Genomic DNA, 21,863 nt, shown 5'->3' with positions numbered 1-21,863 from the left:
TGTTAGTCACCGTCTCTCCAGAGAGAAGCGCAGGCTGGGCCTGTTTTCTGCAGCTGCTGCTTCCTTTCCCAGTTTTATGTGGCAGAAATGTGTGTGTGTGTGTGTGTGTGTGTGTGGGCAAGCTGAACTGAAGAACACCTGCAGCAGAGCCACTAACCAAACATGTAATTGATTCGTAAATGAAATGGAAAAATTCCCTTGCAAAACACCACCTAGCACACACACACACACACACACACACACACAGTCCTTTTAGCCACATCATCACACACACAATGAGACTAGAGCCACAGAGGAACAGGTTTATGAGCTTACATTTACACACACGGTAATGCTGAGATGAAAATGATTGAGAAACCGCGGTGATTAGTCACAGAAATCAATCGGCCGCTGTCAAAGCAGCATGTGGAATAAAACTGAATATAAGGCTGTTTATAATAATTAATGTGAAAGTAATGTACTATAATACATTTGCACTATTCATTCAATTCTGTTAAAAATGTATATATTGCAAGTAACTTCATTCATTCCACCAAGTCAGATTGTCATGTAGGGCTAAACACAAAAATCAAATATGAGCATTTTTTATTGCTATTATGTCCTATTCTAACCAGATGAGATGTAAAATGTAAAACCAAAGCACTTTTAATATGTTCTGATGAGATTTTGCTCCTAGTGGTGGGATTACTGTGTGTGGTAATGTGTGTGTGTGTGTGTGTGGTGTGTGTGTGTGTGTGTGTGTGTGTGTGTGTGTGTGTGTGTGTGTGTGTGTGTGGTGTGTGTGTCTGTGTGTGTGTGTGTGGTGGATAAAGTGACAGAAGCCCTTAGTAAATATCACCTATCGCTGTGGGAACAGGTGTCACGGAGGCACCACTCACACTCTCCATTCCGATGCAGAGTGAGGGTGTGTGTGTCTGAGAGAGAGAGAGAACTGTAGAGTCACAATGACTCTTACTAAATCCACCATAAGCCTACAAGACCCTCTCCTCCTTACTCACACACACACTCACTGTAGACATTGTGCTGCCTGAACTGTATCTACACACTGGTGTGTGTGTGAGAGAGAGAGAGACAGAGAGAGAGAGAATCTGAGAAATGGCTAAATCTTTATTGTGAGTTGAGCTTCAGTGCTGATATTCTCCCAGGGTGTGTGTGTGCATGCATGTGTGAGTGTGTGCGGTAGTAGCCTGGTGGGTAACACATAAACCAGAAGACCCAGGTTCAAACCCCACTTACTACCGTTGTGTCCCTGAGCAAGACACTTAACCCTGAGTGTCTCGGGGGGGACTGTCCCTGTAACTACTGATTGTAAGGCGCTCTGGATAACCAGTAGTACCATCAGTCATCTAATCTGCATGCTGATTAAATAACCTTTTTCTGCAGTCATAGCCTGAACTCTAGTGTTGAACTTAAGTGTGTGTGTGTGTTCACGGAAGGTCTGTTGCTGAGCAGCTCTGCAGCACCCCCTCATGACCACTTGGATGTCTTTGTGTGATTTTCTCCACTCCACTGGTGTCCGAGTGGTACCTCGCAAAGCAGAAACACGCCCATTCACGCTGCTCATTGTGTGATTTGGCGCATGCGATCCGTAATAAATTATCAGTGCGTTTTGGTGGCGGGTAAGGTGGAGACCTCGGCATCTTATTAAAAATGAATTAGCTGCTGAAACTGCAACAATACTCACTGGCCAGTCAAGCACTCTTCACTGGAGTGTGTGTGTGGGGGGAATGAGACGGTCTTGCAGTGCCCCCTCGTGGAGATTTATTGCAATAAAGGCGCATAGAATTTATCAATCTTAAATGCCATATTTATAAATCCACAATTTACCTACACAACAAGCACACGGGTTACATCCCACATAATAATCAACTCATACCATCGCTCATTTAACATGTCTGGCTGGTTTTAGGCTGTACAGCTCAGACACGTCCTCATCCCACACATGCAGCAGACACAGAGGAGCTCATTCATCCTCCTGTCCCGGCAATGTGTAACAGAGCTGCTTTAAATCCCGCTCTCTCTTGTCAAATGCGAGGCCGCGGGTGACGCGTCTGTCGTTAGCGCAGGTGTCATTACAGAAAGCCATAACGGCGGCGATGTTCACAGGGTAGTGGTGAAAATGATGGTGCCCAGGCTGCACTGTTGAATTAGGTTATTCAGACCTGTTTGAATAGCGTTCGGGCCCATTTGAATATCCCCTGCACTTGACAGAGGAGTGGAGAGAGAGAGAGAGAGAGAGAGAGAGAGAGAGAGAGAATGAAAAAAAGCTCTCACACCGCAGCCTTTGTGCCGAATGTCACATTTCAGAAAGCTGGTGAAGGTTCCAGGGGTGTTAATGGGTCTTTGCTGAAATGATCTGTGACACGTATGGTTATGATCACATGACTTTCACAATGCAACACCATCTCTAGACATGTGCAACCCAGCACTTTTATAAACTAACCTGTCTCCCTTAAAGTGTCCACTAGAGCTTTTGGTGGCCATCAGGAAGAGTGAGTAGGGTGAGTAAGTAAGTGGGGTGAGTAGAGTGAGTAGGGAGAGTGAGTGAATTAGTTAAGTGAGTGGGGTAAGTGAGTGAGTCAGTCAGTCGGTCAGCTGAGAGAGTGAAAGAGTGATTAGGGAGAGTGAGTGAGTGAGTGAGTGAGTGAGTGAGTGAGTGTGTGAGTGGGGTGAGTAAGTGGGGTGAGTAAGTCAGTGGGGTGAGTGGGTGAGTAGAGTGTCTAGGGAGGGTGAGTGAATAAGTTGAGTGAGTGGGGTGAGGGAGTGAGTGAGTCAGTCAGTCGGTCAGCTGAGTGAAAGAGTGAGTAGGGTGAGTGATTGAGTGTGTCAGAGGGGTGAATGAGTAAGTGGGGTGAATGGGTGAGTAGAGTGAGTAGGGAGGGTGAGTGAATTAGTTGAGTGAGTGGGGTGAGGGAGTGAGTGAGTGAGTCAGTCAGTCGGTCAGCTGAGTGAAAGAGTGAGTAGGGTGAGTGATTGAGTGTGTCAGAGGGGTGAATGAGTAAGTGGGGTGAATGGGTGAGTAGAGTGAGTAGGGAGGGTGAGTGAATTAGTTGAGTGAGTGGGGTGAGGGATTGAGTGTGTCAGAGGGGTGAATGAGTAAGTGGGGTGAATGGGTGAGTAGAGTGAGTAGGGAGGGTGAGTGAATTAGTTGAGTGAGTGGGGTGAGGGATTGAGTGTGTCAAGAGGGGTGAATGAGTAAGTGGGGTGAATGGGTGAGTAGAGTGAGTAGGGAGGGTGAGTGAATTAGTTGAGTGAGTGGGCTAAGTGAGTCAGTGAGTGGGTCAGTTGGTCAGCTGAGAGTGAAAGATTAAGTCAGTGAGTGAGTGAGTGAGTGGGATGAGTGAGTCAGTGGGGTGAGTGAATTAGTTGAGTGAGTGGGGTAAGTGAGCGAGTTAGTGTGTCAGTCAGTCAGTCAGTCGGTCAGCTGAAAGACTGAAAAAGTGAGTCAGTGAGTGGGGTGAGTGAGTCAGTGGGGTGAGTGAGTGAGTGAGTGAGTGAGTGATTAAGTTCAAGTGTCCTTTGACAAAAAAATGTCATTGTTTCAAAAAACACAGTGATTATATTATGTATCTGTTGAGTTTGTATCCAACACACTGTCAGCCGACCATTTTTTTTTTTTTTAGAACTTTTGTACGTTTGACCTTCTCCTAGGAAAGCTGTCAAATGAAATGATATTTTCATCCATTGATGGGAAACGCAGTGATATTTAGCTGTTCCCTGTAGCACTTATTTCTTTCTGAAAAGTGTTTAATGAGATGTGAAATTAATTATTCTGATTCCCAAAACAGATCCATACAATAACCAGACAGCTGTCTCTCGATGACAGGCTGGCACACGAAGGTAAATTTCACAGTAAATACTCAAATCCATGACATTAGTTTGTTGCCATGGAGACAGATGGTAGCATGACCCAAACAATGGTGCAGCTCTGTCAGCCTGAACTCACCTCCTTGTTTACAACAGCGCCTGATCCCGCCCTCCATGGCTGCTGCTGATCATCTTGATGCTTAACCTTCTCTCATTATCTCTGGATGATGTAGTGGAGTGATGAAAAGTGAGTACGTGATGCTCTGCTGAACTTGTTTCGAAAAATGTTCCGCCTGTAGTTGGTCTCAGGCTCCACCAGATAGCAGCAGAGAACTTGTGTGGAGAATTTGGAACTTCAGTCCAGCTGGTTTGTCATTTGTACATTTACCACATTTATCAGATGCTTTGTAGTCCATATCTATTCTTCAAACATGTATAGTGAGACTGAAATCAACATCTGCTGTTCAACATAGTATTCATACTATAACAAAATCAGAATTCACAATCAGACTCAGGTTTATTGGCCAAGTAGATGAGTGAACACATATAAGGAGTTAAATTAAAGTGCAAAGAACCTTATATTGGGGCAGTGGTGACCTAGCGGTTAAGGAAGCGGCCAAGGTTGCCGGTTCGAATCCCGATCTGCCAAGGTGCCGCTGAGGTGTCACTGAGCAAAGCACCGTCCCCACACACTGCTCCCCGGGCGCCTGTCATGGCTGCCCACTGCTCACCAAGGATGATGGTTAAAAGCAGAGGACACATTTTGTTGTGTGACCGTGTGCTGTGCTGCAGTGTTTCACAATGACAATCACGTCACTTCACATTAAAGGATATATGCAGCGTGTGCGGAAAGTACGAACACCCTTCATTTTTGCTTTGTTTTATTGCACCCATTTTCTAAAATCATTTAATTATTTTTTTCCTCATTAACGTACACACAGCACCCAATATTGACAGAAAAACACAGGATTTTTAACAAAGAAAAACTGAAAACATGCCCACTGCATAGTGGTAATTGAGAAGTTTTACATTTACAGCATTTATCAGATGCGATTATCCAGAGCGACTTACAATCAGTAGTTACAGGGACAGTCCCCCCTGGAGACACTCAGGGTTAAGTGTCCTGCTTAGGCTCTCAATGGTAGTAAGTGGGGTTTGAACCTGGGATGTTTTGGTCTTCTGGTTCATTGACAAGCGTGTTACCCACTATGCCACTTTCACCTGTTATATCAGTTTTTATACTGCAAGGAGTTTATTTTTAAGGCGGCAGTCAGGCGTCTCTTCACTGTGCAACAGAAGTATTACACCATGTTTGGTTCCATCCTGGAGATACAGGAATTGGAAATGGTGACACATATAATTCTGCCACATGCCGTGTCTATGGTAACAGTAATATGAGTAGCAGCTGCTGGATGGTGTCCCCAGCAGTAATCTAGATCTAGACAGAGGGAACAATACAGACAAAAATTCAGCTATTCTGCGCTTGTGAATCTGTGTTTTCGCCATCCTATAGGAAATATTCGAACTACCTGAATTGGACTTCTGTTGATCACGAAGAACCTCAGCGTGTGTGTGTCCCAGTTTCCTGTAGGTGCAAGGCCCTGTGGACATCGCAGCTGGAGTTTTGATTGATAAATGTGTCGCATCATCACTATCAGCAGAGAATGATTTGACATGATTTCCAACCCTAATGCTTGCTAGTCTACAAAGCAGGTGCCTTCTAGCTTTTATACCAGATACAGCAACATTTGTCTGTGAAGGTCATGATTTGTAGACATTTTTAGCTCATCTAAAATGGATCAGGTCATTAACATTAAAAGGCGTGAGGCTTCGGGCAGGATGTAGGACCTGTCACATCCCTCCTGTCATCTGAGGACCACCGCCCGATGTGAGAATTTCTGGCGTGTAGAATATTAATCAGAAATAAATTTTACTGTCCTCCTGTGAAGATGGCGAGCTAACTTCTCAACTGTAACTTTGCAGACAGTATACACACACACACACACACACACACACAGACACACAGACCTTGCTATTCAACCCACACATAGGCAGGAGAAGCTGAACAAATAGCACAGCTCCCGGTCGCCCTGGAAACGCCGTCTCCTCTCTGTCCCCTCCCACCCTTGTTCTCTGTAGTGAGGTGCAGAGCGCGAGATCCTCCTCTCTCCTCCCCGAGGAGACGGCGGACTGACCCTTTACACGCCAGCGCTGACCGTTACTCTCACTACCCATAATCCCCTAGGGGGACTGCACTTCGTTTCACGATGTACCTTCACTCCGCCGGAGACCTGTGGGAAGCCGGGAAGATCGAGCTTGAATATTTCTAATAACTATAATACAACGTTATGCAGTTGAAGTTTTTACTCTAGAACAATAGTAGCGGCCTTGTGGACTAGTGATCAGAAGGTTGTGGGTTCAAATCCCGATCCACCAAGGTGGCCTTAATCAAGGTACCGTCCCCACACACTGCTCCACTGGCACCTGTCACCGTGTCACAGTGTGCTGTGCTGCAGTGTTTCTCAAAAACAATCACTTCACTTTCACTTATAGAATAAAGTCAAAGGAACCAGCAGCCGAGACAACCCAGTGGCCCTCATAATACACTTGAGGCTTTAGAAATGTTTATATTAATGTGCAAAATGTCGTGCACCAGTGTTGCTGTGTAAATATGAAATATAAATTGCGGGGTCATTTGGAAAAACCAGGCAGTGCTTGTCCCTCACACATGTCCGATTCATCTCCAGTACTTTCCTGAAGTTTGGCGATTTAAAATGTATTCTGTACAGAATATTCCTCCGTTGGCCCAGCTGGGGGCGTTGCTGTTCTGATTATTATAGTATTAGTGTTTCTGTATTAATGGGAAGGCGAGTGTGGAAGGCGAAGGTGCGAGTCTGCGCAGTGGAGCTCCGTCCCCCGGTGTGGCTGGAGTGGTCTCGCCCGCTCTCCCCTCCCCTCTTCTCTTCTCTTCTTTTCTCTTCTCCTCTCTTCGCTTCTCTTCTTTTCTCTTCTCCTCTCTTCTCTTCGCTTCTCTTCTTTTCTCTTCTCCTCTCTTCGCTTCTCTCCTCTCCTCTCCTCTCCTCCCATTGAGACTCCATTGAGGAGAAGACCGCCGCGCTGCGCCACGCTGGACCCGTTTAGAATGACCATGTCGAAGGGGAAGCGTCGCAACAAGCGATGTGAGTGGCTCTCGCTGTTTTTCAGACGTGCACGGACGTCGGTCGGTTCCGGGACCCGGTGTCTGGTCCGTGGGGGGTTACGTTCCCCGGTGCGATGCCGGGGAGGAGCGGGGACCTCGGTTACGCACCTGCCAGCCTCTGCGCTCTGTACAGTGACCGAACAGCCATCACAATTCTGGTTCTAAATAGTGTCGAGTCACCGCTGACATGAAATAGCATTTCATATAACCAGATAAATATCTGCAGGGATGGTGATGCTGGAATAATATTCCGTTTTGTTGGTAATGGTCTGGGTGACTCACAATACAGAGGAAGCGCATCTGATTTTGGAACTTCTTTTAACTCCAGGGATCTTGACCATGAGAGGGTGAGGAGCTCATGAGTCTGACTCATGACAGTTCAGATGTTCTTCATGTCTGCCGTCCCCAAACGTCTGCGGCCATGTGCTTGATGTGGCCCTTATCCTTCCATAATTCTCATTCTGTGTCACAAAGTGTCACACGGCCGAATGAGATGATAACAACGGCGTGAATAGTTGTTCGTGTACATTTGTGAGCATCTGACGGTTATGCGGTCAAATTTTTTGTCCTACATCATATCCGTGTAACCATGAGAAGATGGACATAACAGCGTGGACTAAATTTCACAGACTTAATTCGGCGCTGTGGTTTTTAAGGCCATTCTCACCAACACTGAGCTTAATGTGGGCCATTTTAAAGGGACAGTGTGACAAAATTGAGGTGTGGGGTCAACTGTCCAGTTTAATATAAGTTTAAGTGTAACATATTGATCATGAATGGCTTCATGTCCATTCTTCAGGCATCCAACCCACTATGGGAACTGAAGGGGTTTGGAGCCGTAAACCCATATGCCGTGGTTGGTACTGTAATAAATGCCTGTGGTAATGTCGATAAAAATTACTGTTTTTTTTGCTGAATAATAATTATTATTCAGCAACGGTCTAAAAAATACGTAGAGTGTTGATGTGCATCTCTGTGTTCTGACATTTAAAAGTAATAAAATGGCTTTATATGAATGTCTGACACTGAGACATTGTTTTGCATGGCCACGCCCCCTCTCCACCTCCTTCTTTTTAAGCTCCTGCCCACTTTTTAGAAAAAAAATCTTCCACACCACGATTTAATCTTTATCTTGCTCATTTGTTGTCTTATAATCAGTGTTGTTTGCTAAAATGTATTTTGACTGATTTCTATTTTTAGATTATGCTGTGCATTCAGAACACCGTTCATCTAAATCATTAAAAACCTTCATTCGTGTTTATGCTTCATCTTGTTCACTGTAATAAATGAGCATTGCTGATCCCTAATTATTTGTTGCCGCTGCAGTGTTAATTAATCGTGAGGCGGAAGGAGGCGTGAAAGTGAAACGTCGCGGGGACATTATCGCTGGTGACAGTAGCACCGCATGGAAGAGGCTTCTGGGTAATAAATCAACTCGTCTGCCTCAGAGGCCCCGTAAATAAAAGTGACAGGCCTGTCGATAGTCGTATCCGCGGACTGATCCTCACTCGCTGCCACAGACGACCGAGGCCCCGACTCGCAGCCAGACCATGAAAAATGAAGTCTCATCTTTAACGGTGTTGATTTTAGAGTTTGGCGTTGCAGGTTAATGAAACCAAACGTTCATGCAGATTCTGAACATTGCGGAAACCGGCAGGCCTGGCCTGGCATCCACACACATCAATGTGAAGATCTTTCCTCATATCACAGTTAGAGGTGTGAACCTTCACTGGTCTCACGATTCGATTAGATTACGATTACGATTATCAATGACCAGATTACCGATGTATCACAGTGCTTCCCATAAATTTTTCTCCATTACTTCACATTATGTTTTCAAATACGTCAGTAAGATGCCAGTTAAGGCCTCATTCACACGGACGTCTGAACCAGGCGTTTTTCTTGATTTCGTGGCGTCGGGTGATCGTCGACTGAACGCCGGCCAGTGTTCTTGGTGCCAATTTCTGCCAAAATCCCGACGAGAGTTAAACAGCGTCAAGTGAACGCCAGTGAGACGGCAATCGGACGCAGTTACAAAGCGCAGCAGTTCAGAGGGCGTGTGGACGAGACTCCGAACTCCGACCCGGAGCGGCGCTGTACTCTGTAGATCAGGCCTCCATAGTCACTACCGGCATTACTTTTTAACAAGAATATTTATACCGCCGCCAGAAAGTCACCAAGCAAGGTCATTATGAAATAATCGATTATGTTCTGCACTGCATCGATACAGAATCGTCCACGCCTTCAACACAATGCATTGATGAGATTAAGTTCAACACCTCTAATCACCGTGGTAGACTTTATGTGGACAACATTGTGGTTGACAGAGAAGTGAGGTCACACAAGACAAAAGCCCAAGACCCCGTGCACACAGTGAAATGTGGTCTCAGCCTTTAACCCATGCCCTGAGGGAGCAGTGGGCAGCCGTGAAAGTGGCACCTCAGTGGAACCTTGGCGGTTCTGGATTCGATCCGGCAACGTTCCGATACCATACCCGATACCACCCACCTGTGTATTGGTACAGCGTGTCGCGGTACATGGCCTATTTATAAATCCCAAACCAGCCCGAAATCGTGCAAGCAAGGTTCTGTGCTGCACCTGCGGAGAACAGCTTAAAATAGGCTGATGAGGAGCAGGGGAAGATGGATAGCAGCATTCCGAGTCAGGAATTCTCTGCTGGTTTGTTCCCGGTAGAGCCGCGTCACGCCTGGGTGTTTTAGCAGCTGCTCGACCAACACCAAACTATCCTTATCTGAAAAAGTGGTGGCAAACTACTGACTTTGACTGGCAGATGGCATCAACTGAAATGCATTGTGGGTTAGACCACAATTTTGGACTGTGTAGCTGTGTGGGACGTTCTTCGAAGAAGAGGAGCGGAACTCATAGCAAAGACACGACATCTGTGAGTGGCACTTTGTTCATCTTTATAAACAACGCCACAAGTAGCTCAGCATCTTGTCTATATACTGGCATCCGCTAAACTCCAGATCAAAAGGAACGACAGGTGACAGTTGAACTAAGAACAGTTGTTCTTAGACATTCATTCAAAAAAGGAATCAGTTTTGTGAACCTTTAGGGAACGTAGGTTCCAAGCAGAAGATGTGAACCATGCTAACATTAATTAGCTGTTACCTTTTTTTAGAGAAAATGGAAATGCCATCCCTTTAAGAAGATCGTTATTCTGCAAACTGTTGTTTTCGGCAAAATTTACGAAAAAAAATATCTTAGTCAATGAATCTTTATGACGGAAACAAGAAGAGATATATATATATATATATATATATATATATATGCTGGTCATGTGGCAATAACTCTAATGATATATATCATGAATATCTTGATTAATAAAACAAGACAATATGTCTCTTTTAATTTTCATTAATGAGATGTTATTTCCTCTCGATTAATCGTTTTTTTTCATGTAGTTTTTCTGTTTCTTGTGTCTCCCCTCCAGCCAGTCAGATGACATCACTTCCTCAATTCCGATTCGTGGCATAATTTAGACAAAGCGAACTTTGGATGAACTTCTTTAAAAAAATGTCTGGTCACAAAAACATGGAACAAATCAGAGCTCCTTCCATGTGTGGACAAAATGTTTAGTTATGAAATGGTTTGACTGAAATAAAAGCTTGCTGTTGTCTGTTCAACCAGGTACTTGTGCTCTATTGAGTGGGATCAATAGAATTGCATTACCAAAAAAGAGACTAAAATACAATTTACATTGACTGACTAAAACTAGAATAAAATAGTCGTGAATAATCAATTGACTAAAATAAGACAAAATTGGTCAGACTTTTAGTCAACTGAAACTTTACTAGACTAAAAAGTGATTAAGGCTAATAAAAACTAAAATGACCATTTGACACAAAGACTAGATTAAAACCGAAATTAAAAACCAACAATTTTCTGGTGTAATTGTGACACGTATGACTGACATCGGTGTGGTGATGGGTCTGTCAGAGAGCTGCTGTTTGCCCTGACGTATTCGAATTTGTCGCTGCCGCTTGGCCTCGTTTGGAGGCTCTGCCTGTCGAGACCGATATCAGGACGCTCTCCGCTCAGGCGGAGGTGACGGATGTGCAGAACCCAGATGCTGTATGTCAGACAGGAATGGGGTGGCGGGGGAGCAACAGCTGCCGACCGGAATGAATTTGCTCTCCCCTCGCTGGCCGTAATTCAGCACTTCCTGTCACATCCTGCCCTTGTTCACAAGCCTCGAAGGTTCGAGGGGTTTTTACGTTTTACAGCAGCGCTGAGATTTTTGTCAGAATAGGAATGAAAAGGAAAGTGTGTGTGTGAGTGTCTGTGTGTTTGCATGTGTTTGTGTGTGTGTGTAATGGAACATTTTGGTTTATTGCTTATATATATTATTTACGCATAAGGGATTTGAATATTACATCCAATCAATCATAAAAGGATTCACAATACACAATTACAGAAATGGTGATTGGTATAAATAGTGTTTTGGTCATTCTGCTTCTTCATTCAGAGCAGCAGCTCAGACATTTGGATCTGGAATTTGTCCCCTTATGACATCATAAGAGGAAAGGTTTCTTCACGTTTTTCATGCTTTTTCCGCCCAGAGAATTTCCTGCCCCTACCCTTAAACATTATCTCCACCGACCATCGTGGCTTCCAAACGTGTTGCTTGGTGATTGGATGTAAAAATGAGCACAAATGTTTTTTTAGTTTTGTCACACAAGACTCTGTGGGTTCATTTTATTCTGTTCTGGAAAAACACCATTGGTGAATGGTGTTGATGACGAATTCTCCATGAATTCTCCCTCAACTTCTATAGGCAGCTCTCCTCCTCGTCCCACCTCTCTCCTCCTCATTAGCATTTAAAGCTACAGACACTGAAATGGTGCATTTCCGGGATATCTCATTGTGGGACTGGATCAAAGTGGCTGCAATTCTGAATTTTGAAAAATACAGTATACAGTTTGTCAGACACAGTATTAGGGGGCCAATAAGACCAACATAAAAGCAAGAAATAAATTACTTTAATGGGACCCTTAAATTATTAAAATGGGGGCATTTCGATAATATAATCTGTGCTTCAAATTAATTTGAATGAATATTCATGGTATTGTAATGAATGTGACCTTGCTGAGGTGTAATGAGGGCTGATATTTCACTTCTTTTTGTTTTCGGCAGATATAAACATGGCTGGTGAGCCGAAGCCCTACAGGCCCAAGGCGGGATCCAAACGGCCCCTGTCTGCTGTTTACAGGTCAGGCTTTGACTTATTCTGTGTGCAGTAAAAAAAATAATTGATTAGGTATTAACACACAGTTCGTATACAGAACAGATCTGACCCTAATAGCCCCGATATGGAGAGGCGAGTATTTAGGCTGGCAGTTTGTCACTCTTTACTTATTTATTTTGTGCCTTCGGTGGATTGAAATATTCATTTCAACCTTGTGGTGGAAAATGTTGCATAATATTATAATGAGATGAACAACAAAAACAGCAAAAGGTCATTTTAATGCTAACTGCATAATGTATCGTCTCATTTGCATTTCTGAAACAAGCGTCTGATTATGGTAGAAGCACTTCTCCTTCGCTGTGTGTGTGTGTAATAGTTTTTTTCTCATTCTTTTGTAGTGGATATGAGTTTGATTATGACTACTACAGAGAGAATTTCTACAGCAGGTAGGTGTCTGTGTGTGAATTATTTCATGTGTGATATTAGTTTAACTCACAGTTGCCTGAGTCTGTAAAACAGATACGTGACTGTCCTTAACATATCAAACAGAACCAAATTTGCCGAAAAACATTATTCTAACACTATTCATTCTACAGAAAATATGCACAGGCCACAGAGTGCCACATGCATTGTGATAGACATCAACTAATACCCATCCTTCTACCCAGAACAAGCCATGCTGCACAGCAGGCTGTAGCACATCAGCTTCATGATGCATGTCAGACAAAAACAAGGGCTTTCTTGGTTTCTGTGTGTCTGTGTGTGTGTGTGTGTGTGTGTGTGTGTGTGTATATATATATATATATATATATATATATTTTTTTTTTTTTTTTTGCCCTCATTTGAGTTAATGTAATCCTGCTGTAGTGCAGTGTGGAACAGAAGAGAGTGGAGCTCTCTTATTAAGATGGTAGGTGGTCCATCCCAGTCCTCCTCCTCCAACCTGGAGACGGCTTGCTGTGCCGGCCGAATAGCTGCTCCCACACCAGCCTGGAGTGAAAGATGCATTTCTTTCCAAATGTAATGATGTTGAAATGGCTCTGAGGCTGCAGGAGGTGAGGAGTGGTAGGAGCAGGCGGGGTTGGAGAGTAACGTAGCTCAGCATTTTTAATAAGTCGCCAATTGAGATCGTACATTTTGTGGGGTTCATGGTCGCACAATTCTTTCATAGCTGGCAGTTTCAGCTCTGGTGTGTTTCCTGTCCTCTCCGCCAGGTTGTTTGACTATCATGGACGCGTGGCCCCGCCCCCTCGGGCAGTCATTCCTCTGAAGAGGTCGCGGGTTCTCACCCCCTCCACGCGCCGTGGGAAAAGCGCCTTCCCAGTAAAGACCTCCTCCACCTCCACCTCCACCTCGTCCAGACCCACCTCATCCTCCAGTTTCACTGCAGGACCCAGGTGTAAGTTACATCACAAACTCAAACACAATTTTAAAAATAAATATTTACATTATGGAATAAAAGGATTTTTGTTCCCATGTTGGAAATTTTTTGTCATTAAGCTTATTTGCTTTTATCAATTTTCCCGTGTTTCAGTGAAGCCAGAGCGGGTTATTTTCTAATCGGGCTTCAGAGTGAATTTTTTTTTTCTGCATATCATGTGGACTGCAAAGTGCCTTGTTTTGGTAAAAAGGCTGATGTACTAACCCAAGCAAAGTGAAGTGAAAGTGAAGTGAGTGCCATCACCCTTGGTGAGCAGTGGGCAGCCATGACAGGCGCCCGGGAAGCAGGATTCGACCCGGCAACCTTCTGATTACGGGGCCACCCAACCTCCAACCTGACCTATATCCCCTGACACATCCTACATGCAGCAATGTCTGGCAACACGGTCGTGAGACAGAAGAAATTCTCTCTGCGGTGCATGTTTCTAATATAAAGACGCGGCTGGGGAACAATGACGCGTTTAACTCACTGCAGGAGAACTAATTGACAAACGATTTCACACATTAACTGTAGACCGTGGAGGTCAGTGGAGGTTATTTATTCACATTTTGCAGTTATTTTTACCACATTTTAATATAACCCTTACTAAATCTGTCATTTTTTTTGTTGTTATTATCTCTGTGAGTGATGCTAATGTGCTAACACTTGAAAAACTTGTCAGTTTTTCTTCTGAAGTATAAAAAATGTGACACAGTTGTTACCCAGTTTCTATATTATATCATCACTCTAAATGTCAAATACACGATTGCACTAGTCAAATCAAGCTGTATTGCTCAGCTTATGGAGTAGAAGGAACTAGTCACCTAAAGGATTAGGGTTATAGAATTAACATTCCATGTGAATCGGGCTCGTGTCCCAGGCGTTGATGACGGTGACGTCAATGCGCATTTGACTAATATTGCAGCTGCAGCTTTTAATTCTCTTCATTCGCAGAAGTGTGCCTTTGATTGGCAGGTCCTCTCCACCCTTCATCTCTGATCCGATGGGCGTCGGGATGTTCTGTGCTGCAGGTTTTCTCTTTGCTCCCTCGCTTTCGACTACAGATTGCACCGCGGCGCCGGTTACGTACACACACACACACACACACACATTCTGCATGCGCCCGACAGAGAGAGAGAGACCCTGAAGTTATCAGAAGTATGCCTGGCCGCAGTCAATCTATTATTCTGTCAAGGTGAGCCAGTCTGGCATTCGTGGCGCCTGAGCTGAAGAGCTGGCTAAATGAATCGGGCTTGGAGCTGATGCGGGGGGAAATCGAGCTGCCCTTCGCTGAGGAATGAGGGCCGCCGTCTGGCTGGATAGGGATGTAGCAATAATGACAGCCCTTCTCTAACGGGGTGAGTAATCCACCCCAAACCCATTTATCATCGGCCGTGTTGAAATGTGGCCGGCATTAAGCAAAGTTCCGTTCCAGGCTTCAAGACGGTCCATTAGGACCGCCTTTGGCTCGCGTTGTCGTTCGATAGTTCGGTCGCCCTTGGTGAAGGGTGCGGCTGTAATGGGGTTTCTGATTGGCTAGGCTGGAGCCGTGGTGTCTCGCCGGGTGAAATAATGGGACTCCCTGTTTCTAGGTGGGAGCGGTGGGTTTGATTAACTCCCTGCTGTTGAGGTAATGGCTCGCGTTGTTTTTTTATTTCCTTTTTTTCTGAGACGGTCACGTGAAAATAATAATGTTAATGCAAAAAATAATAAAGTAATAATGTTACAAAAAATTACATGTGGTTTACAAACTTCATTTTCGTGAAAACAAGACAGTATATCCTGATTTAATCTCGATATTAATATGAAGTCTTTTCCTATGTCTCCCATCTGGTCGCAGAGATGACGTCAGTTCCTCAGTCCCTGGTTGCACATTATTTCGATTTCAGAATGCTTGTGGTGGGTATAGATATATGGTGGCTGGGAGAAAAAGACGAAGCGACATTTGGACAACTTCTGTTGGAAAAGTGGCCACTGGAATGGATGTATTCTTGAGTCTATAAGATAATAACAATATAATAATAAGATAACCTTGTTTTAATTATGAAATGGGTTTGACTAAAAGAAAATGTTGTTTTTGTCTATTCTATGCAAAGTCTTGACTAAAACTGATATTAAGACAGGCCGCCAAATACAGCTAACACACACACAGCATAGTTACAGCTCCCAGAGTACGTCAGTATTGAACGGCTTCCTCCTCTGAATTCTAAAAAGCTGCTTAGACCAGGACTTCCACCTTGATTGAAATTGAGGTTTGGGACACGGAATTAAAATGCAGATTGGCCAATCACGTCGATATGAGCAGTAACGTGCTCTAAAATGAAGTTGTGAGATTTCAAAAGCATCTTTAATGCCTAGTTAATTTTCCCGTGAGAAGCCGGCTGTGGCCAATCCCACTTTTCGATTTCATGTCCCAAACCCCCCGGTTTGACTTTACGGCATCGAGGTCTGTACCGTGGAATACCAATGAGATTACAGCATACTCTACTCTGTAGGAGAAATGTGTGTCTGACTGAGAATCACACACACACACACACGTCCACCCACTCTCTCCACCATAAACACACCAATAAAATATTCACAATCACTCAGTTTTTGAGAGAGATTTCAAGAGAGAGATTTCAAGTTTTTAGCAACTTTAAATGGAAAATTAACAAAAGCAAGATAAGGCACGATGCAGGAGCCGTTATTACCATTAGTCATTATGACTGAAAGATTTTCTGAGCTACATTTGGAAATTGCACAAGAACTGTCTGCAGTATAATGGATTTTAAAATGGATTTTTATTAACTAATACATTTATTGCATGTTTTTTTCAAAGATGTAAGCTACTTCATAATATAAGTTAACCAACCTTCTGCATAACATAAATATTTTATATCTATAACAAAAATCTTTTTTTGATACTGCGAAAATGTTCACACCAAATGTCTCATCATTTATTGTCTATTTCAATGAAATGTCCTCCAGTTGACTGGAACGGCAGCTCTTGTGTCTGCTTCTCTCTTCTGCTGAGAGTGTTGAGTCAAACACATTTTCTGAATGCAGAATGTTCATCTTTTTTTTTTTTATATGATTGTGAGGTCACGGTGCAAAAATACAGCCGGAGCACAGAGCAGCGGGAGATGTAATCCTCACAGCCGGAATGCTGAACTAAACCTGCCGCACAAATCCAAACATGTCAGATGCATACACACAAATACACACATATAGCATGTAAAGCACAGTTTCCAGGCCACATGCTCTACAGGTCTGCAATATGCACACTTGAGATTTCACATAGCTCTGTTTTTTGTGCACGAAACCCGAGGTAGTACGAAAGCACATAAAGCTCCGTAACGCATTTCACTGCATATCATACCGCGTATGTACGTGCTTCAAACACGTATAAATAATTCAAATATAATTTGAATTTGAATGTGACATGGTAAATTGTGTATTTATGGATACGGTGATTAATTTTCATTGGTGTGTGTGTGTGTATGTGTGCATTTGTGTGTTTTAACAGTGAAAACAGATCAGCTTCACATGATTAAGTGTGATCTGGCCCAGATAAAACTGAAGATCGACTCTCTGCTTGGACGCCTGGAGCGGATTGAGAAGCAGCAGCGAGCTGAGAATGGTGTGACATTTTCTAATACACACACACTCATAATCATATAAATAATAATGACCACCAAATCACTATTTTGAATATAAACCTGAAGATAAATAGGTTTTATCATGCTCACTATTTCTTACTAACATGTTTAATTACTTTAATGTGATGTTAATATTCAGTTGTGAATGTCACAATATATAATGTAATACTCAGACATGTTTTAACTGTGTTACAAATGTCTGTTTTTATGCTGATTGTTTCTTAATTACATCATAGTACAGAACATAAGCATTTGCTCCAAAGCTTTGGTAGCAAATAATGCTTCATTATGAATGACATGTGGGCCTACTTAGATAACTGGGAATACCCAGAGTTCACTGAGGCTGGTTGTTTTCAGATATTCTGTACAGTTCATTGCTCTTCATCTGAAGTTTCCAGGCCACATGCTCTACAGGTCTGCAATATGCACGCTTGAGATTTCACGTAGCTCCGCAACTCCATTTTTTATGCACAAAACCTGAGGTAGTACAAAGGTCAGGAGAGTTATAACAGAGTAGTTCCTTCTTCCATCCCAGAATCCCAGAGGAAGTATGAGGAAAGCTGCGATTCACTGCACGAGGAGTGCGTGTCAGAAGGGGCGGAGTTTTCCATAGAGGAGGGCGGAGAGGGGGTGGAGGCAGGTGAGATGACCGATGGCGGCGAGGAAGACTACAACGAAGAGGCCAACAGTGATCTGGTGAGACAAAACCCTGAGGAGGATCCTTCCCTTGAATTTTTTTTAATATCCTTGAATTTTTCCTGAAATTCAACAATATGACTCTGTTGTACTCCACTGGACACCGTATGTACTTTTTTTTCTAAATACTTCATCCGTACTAGCAATCCATGCCTTCTTACATATTTTTCATGCACTCAGTTTGCACATTAGAACTGGGATTGTGCGTGTTTTTGTCACGTCCGCGAGCTGACGGGGTGGAAGCGCAGAGGCGGGACATACTGGGAACAAGGATTCCAGGCTCGATGGCCAAAAACAGGGGAAACAAAGGGGAGAACAGACACTAACCCATACATTGCAGGGTCCACAAAAGAATGTCGCAGCCGCTGATGGGCGGCTTTTAACTGCAGTCCTGAGGTGTGTCTCCAGGTGCCCCCAATTCTGACAGATTGTGATGGTGTTGGTCCCTGTTAACCGCTGGCATTAACGACACGTCAGGCCACTGTGCATTCAACTGCTATAATATCATCCTTATTTTATACAATTTTTATTTATATAATTTTTTTATACCTGTAATGTGTTACATATCACTTTTGACTAGAAGCAATAATGGAAATATGTGTGATTTATAGATGCTAATCTTTGAAAATGTTTTTAGAAATGTTTTCATTCTTTTTCTATAAAATTGATATTTAATATATGTGTTTCTGTTCCAGATAGAGAATCATGCATCTGACATTGACATTTGAACAAAGGTGAGGTTAAAACAGCCCGCAGAGCAGCTTTGAATAGACATTGATGAAAATCCTGCATGAATGGACATTTAATAACAGGGAAATCATCCAATTACATTAAAACTGTGAATAAATTACAATGTAATGGGAGGTGTGTGTGTGTATTTATGTGTGTGTATATGTGTCCAGGATGCTCCGGTTTGGGGTGGAGGTAACAGTAGCAGCACCTGGACAAACCAAAGGAACTCTGGGAGAATGGTGACATCATACTAAAGGGAGAAAAAAAACATCCACTCACTGGATTATTGCTCGCCTTCACACACACACACACACATTCTTTTTCCCCCCTCAGCGTCTCTACAGTTTCTGGCCTTTTCCATAATGCGTCATTAATTAAATTTTAATGACTTGCCGTTTGCCAGGTTAATTACTCTTGTACATATTTAAATCACTTTGTTTAACAAATGAATGTGGCAAGAAAAAATATCACAAAGAAAAGACTTTTGAAAAGACCGTATGTATGCATGTGTGTGAATGTTGTGTTTTTTGAACATAATTTTGTCCCTTAATCTGCGTTTTTTTTTCACTGTTACACTGCTTCATTCCTTGATAAACGTATTGGTTTACACTGGAACATTACACTGGATCATGTTTTGACTCCACTAACTGCAAAGACAAACTGTGATATGACTCACAGTTAATTGGGTGACGGAACAGATAAGGAACAGAATGTATCAGTGTGTTAGCTCAGTAAAAGAGAGGAAATGTCAAATACACCCTGAACCATCGTAATATTTGTTTATTTATTTCTCCACATAAATTCACATTGGCACACACATACGCACAATATGGTCAACGACTTGACATGAATACAGATGCTGGTGTTGGTACAGTATTGTGTAGAAGCTTTTCCATTGAAGGCCATTTTTTCCACTTCTGTAATATTTTGGAGAGGTACAGTAGTCAAAATTCAGCTTTAAGTGGTGTTTGTCAGATCTGTCCACCACTCGCCAATCAAGAAAGTGCATAGTCTTGGTATGGCTGTAAGTCTATATTTTCATTCTAGTAGAGCCTCTGTCAAGGCTTGAACCCCAGTGGCGCTTATGTACGGGCCCGACTGATTATTCTGCAGTTGGGAAGATGGTTTGCATTGTCTTCTTACTTTAGTGACAGCAGAATGGAGCAGCAATACTCTTCCGTTGCACCCACAACATTTACTAAATAGGACAGCCTTTCTCATTGATATCTAATTATCAATTAATTTAAAAAAAGGCAAACTGGAATGAAAGTACTGGGATGTCACAAATGCTTCAGAAAGAAAATCATGCAGCTAGTACAGATAAGGTACTGACACGTTCACTGCCTGTCTGGAATATCCTGGGGAGGCACTTCAGATGTTTACGGCTTAACCTCAAGTCTGTCGTTTTTGGGATAAATGTTTAACTTTACTTTTTTTTTTTATCTGCCACACTTCACCATTTAAAGAAACTTCCCCAGTCGTCACTATTAATGTAAACTATCTAGACAAAAACCAAGTAGAAAATTTTTTTTTTTTTTTTCTGTAGCAAATGTGCAAACAAGTTTAAGAGTGATTTTGCACCATACTGTACATTCACCAGATCCTCATGTGTGAATAAAATTCTAGAAAGTGTGAATGACGTGGAACGTTATTTTATTATCCATTAACCTCAGCTTGTTTTTCTCTGCTGTACAATTTTTGAGTACATATACTAGCGCTGTGAGATACCTTCACATGTATTTCAAGATGTTTTCCTTCTTGTGGTTTAATTTTTTCTGTTCTCTGGAACCTTCATTCTGTGTATTAAGACACTGGGTTCAGAACACTGAGCTCTCTATTTTTCTATGGCAGATCTTGAATCGGAGAGGAATCTCAAAATCTCTGGAATATTTACATTTTTAGTTGTTGTTTTTTTTCTGATGTTGTTGATTTGGTGTATCTCCTGTGAAGTTCCAACTGCGGCCATGATTGAACACATGGATGGCCTGGCTTTTTTAAAAATGATAATGTAACATCCTGTAAACGTACACTGTGTCTAATTTTACTGCAGCTACTTTTTATAATGCAGCCTGGCCAGCCCGTGTTTCTGTTTCAGGTCCCAGTTTTCACGTCTGAAAGCTGCTAGTTACACAAGAGACTATCATAAGGCAGCAGTTTTGTGTCAAGGGGGTGTAAAAAAAAATGGAACCCTTACATTGTATAGAAATGTAAACATTTTTTGTAAAGCTATTTTTTATGATGAGCATGTTTATTGTTCAAATGTATTTTATTTTGTTGTAACTGTTGCAACTGCCATAAGTTCCATTGCATAGGAGAATAAAGTCATTGTACGTCTGGATCTTGGTTGTCTTCTTTGGCCCCCGAGTCGCCGTTAGCACATGAAACGTTCCCTCACGTCGCTGGTAAATGTCGGTGTCTGTGGAAGGGAGCCGTGATGGAGCTCGGTAATCAGCAGCACCGTGCTGTTAATGAATGACGGGCCGCGTACTGTTTATCATGTTCATCTTCAGAGATAGCTGCTCTCATTAGCACTGGGACTGCAGATAAGCGGATATAGAAATGACAAAAGGCTTTAATGTATCTGCGATGGTCGCTGCATTCAGCCGGCGGCAATGTTGAAGCAATTTAGCTGCCGGAAAGTCTTGTCTGCTAAATTGCCAGTTTGGGTTTTTGAGTTCTCGGTTTGAGATCACAGCATGTCGCTGGAGTGCATTTTAAGTTACTGTAACAATGCCATTATAAGAGTGGCATTACATGTAACAACTGCAATGCGGCTGGACATGTGCACTATAATCTGAAATAAATGTTATCAAACCTGTCACAATGTTCATATCAGATTTAAATGGTTAAATGGCTTTTACTGTACTTTTATACTCTGGCAGGTCACATTCTGGCTGTCAGGGGTCTTGCCTATTCAGAATTGGAACATTGGCTGCTGGCATCCCTTGGATCTCAGGCAGAGCATATTACAAGCAAATGGTCGTTCATCTACTCCCGATGGAGCATCCCATTAAACGTTGGTTTGACTCCCATGTTCTGAAAAGTCAAATGACTGAAAAGAAGGGTTCACTTGACAGGGCCTATATACAGTATACCAGAGTCAAAAGTCTACATCACAATAAAATCTGTGGAGTAAATGTTCTCAGCTGGCACATGAGT

The 21,863-nt window shown here is 42.9% G+C and overlaps 1 protein-coding gene across 4 annotated transcripts in view; it reads left to right on the top strand.

The window, feature by feature from the left end:
* Positions 1 to 21,042, top strand: part of LOC114784399 (RALY RNA binding protein like) — a 54,741-nt gene extending 33,699 nt beyond the window's left edge. For all 4 annotated transcript variants that reach the window (XM_028969754.1, XM_028969752.1, XM_028969755.1 and 1 more), the window contains exons 3-9: positions 12,164 to 12,239; positions 12,614 to 12,661; positions 13,430 to 13,614; positions 17,144 to 17,257; positions 17,812 to 17,972; positions 18,668 to 18,706; positions 18,875 to 21,042. In XM_028969754.1, the coding sequence (XP_028825587.1) occupies positions 12,164 to 12,239; positions 12,614 to 12,661; positions 13,430 to 13,614; positions 17,144 to 17,257; positions 17,812 to 17,972; positions 18,668 to 18,700 (617 nt within the window). In that variant the 3' untranslated portion in view covers positions 18,701 to 18,706; positions 18,875 to 21,042. The remainder of the gene's footprint in view (positions 1 to 12,163; positions 12,240 to 12,613; positions 12,662 to 13,429; positions 13,615 to 17,143; positions 17,258 to 17,811; positions 17,973 to 18,667; positions 18,707 to 18,874) is intronic.
* Positions 21,043 to 21,863: the final 821 nt, after the last annotated feature.

This window comes from Denticeps clupeoides, chromosome 2 (genome assembly GCF_900700375.1).
Source record: "Denticeps clupeoides chromosome 2, fDenClu1.1, whole genome shotgun sequence".
NCBI lineage: Eukaryota > Metazoa > Chordata > Actinopteri > Clupeiformes > Denticipitidae > Denticeps > Denticeps clupeoides.
Note: the sequence above shows the minus strand (reverse complement) of the source record. Positions and strands in the feature narration are given on the sequence as shown.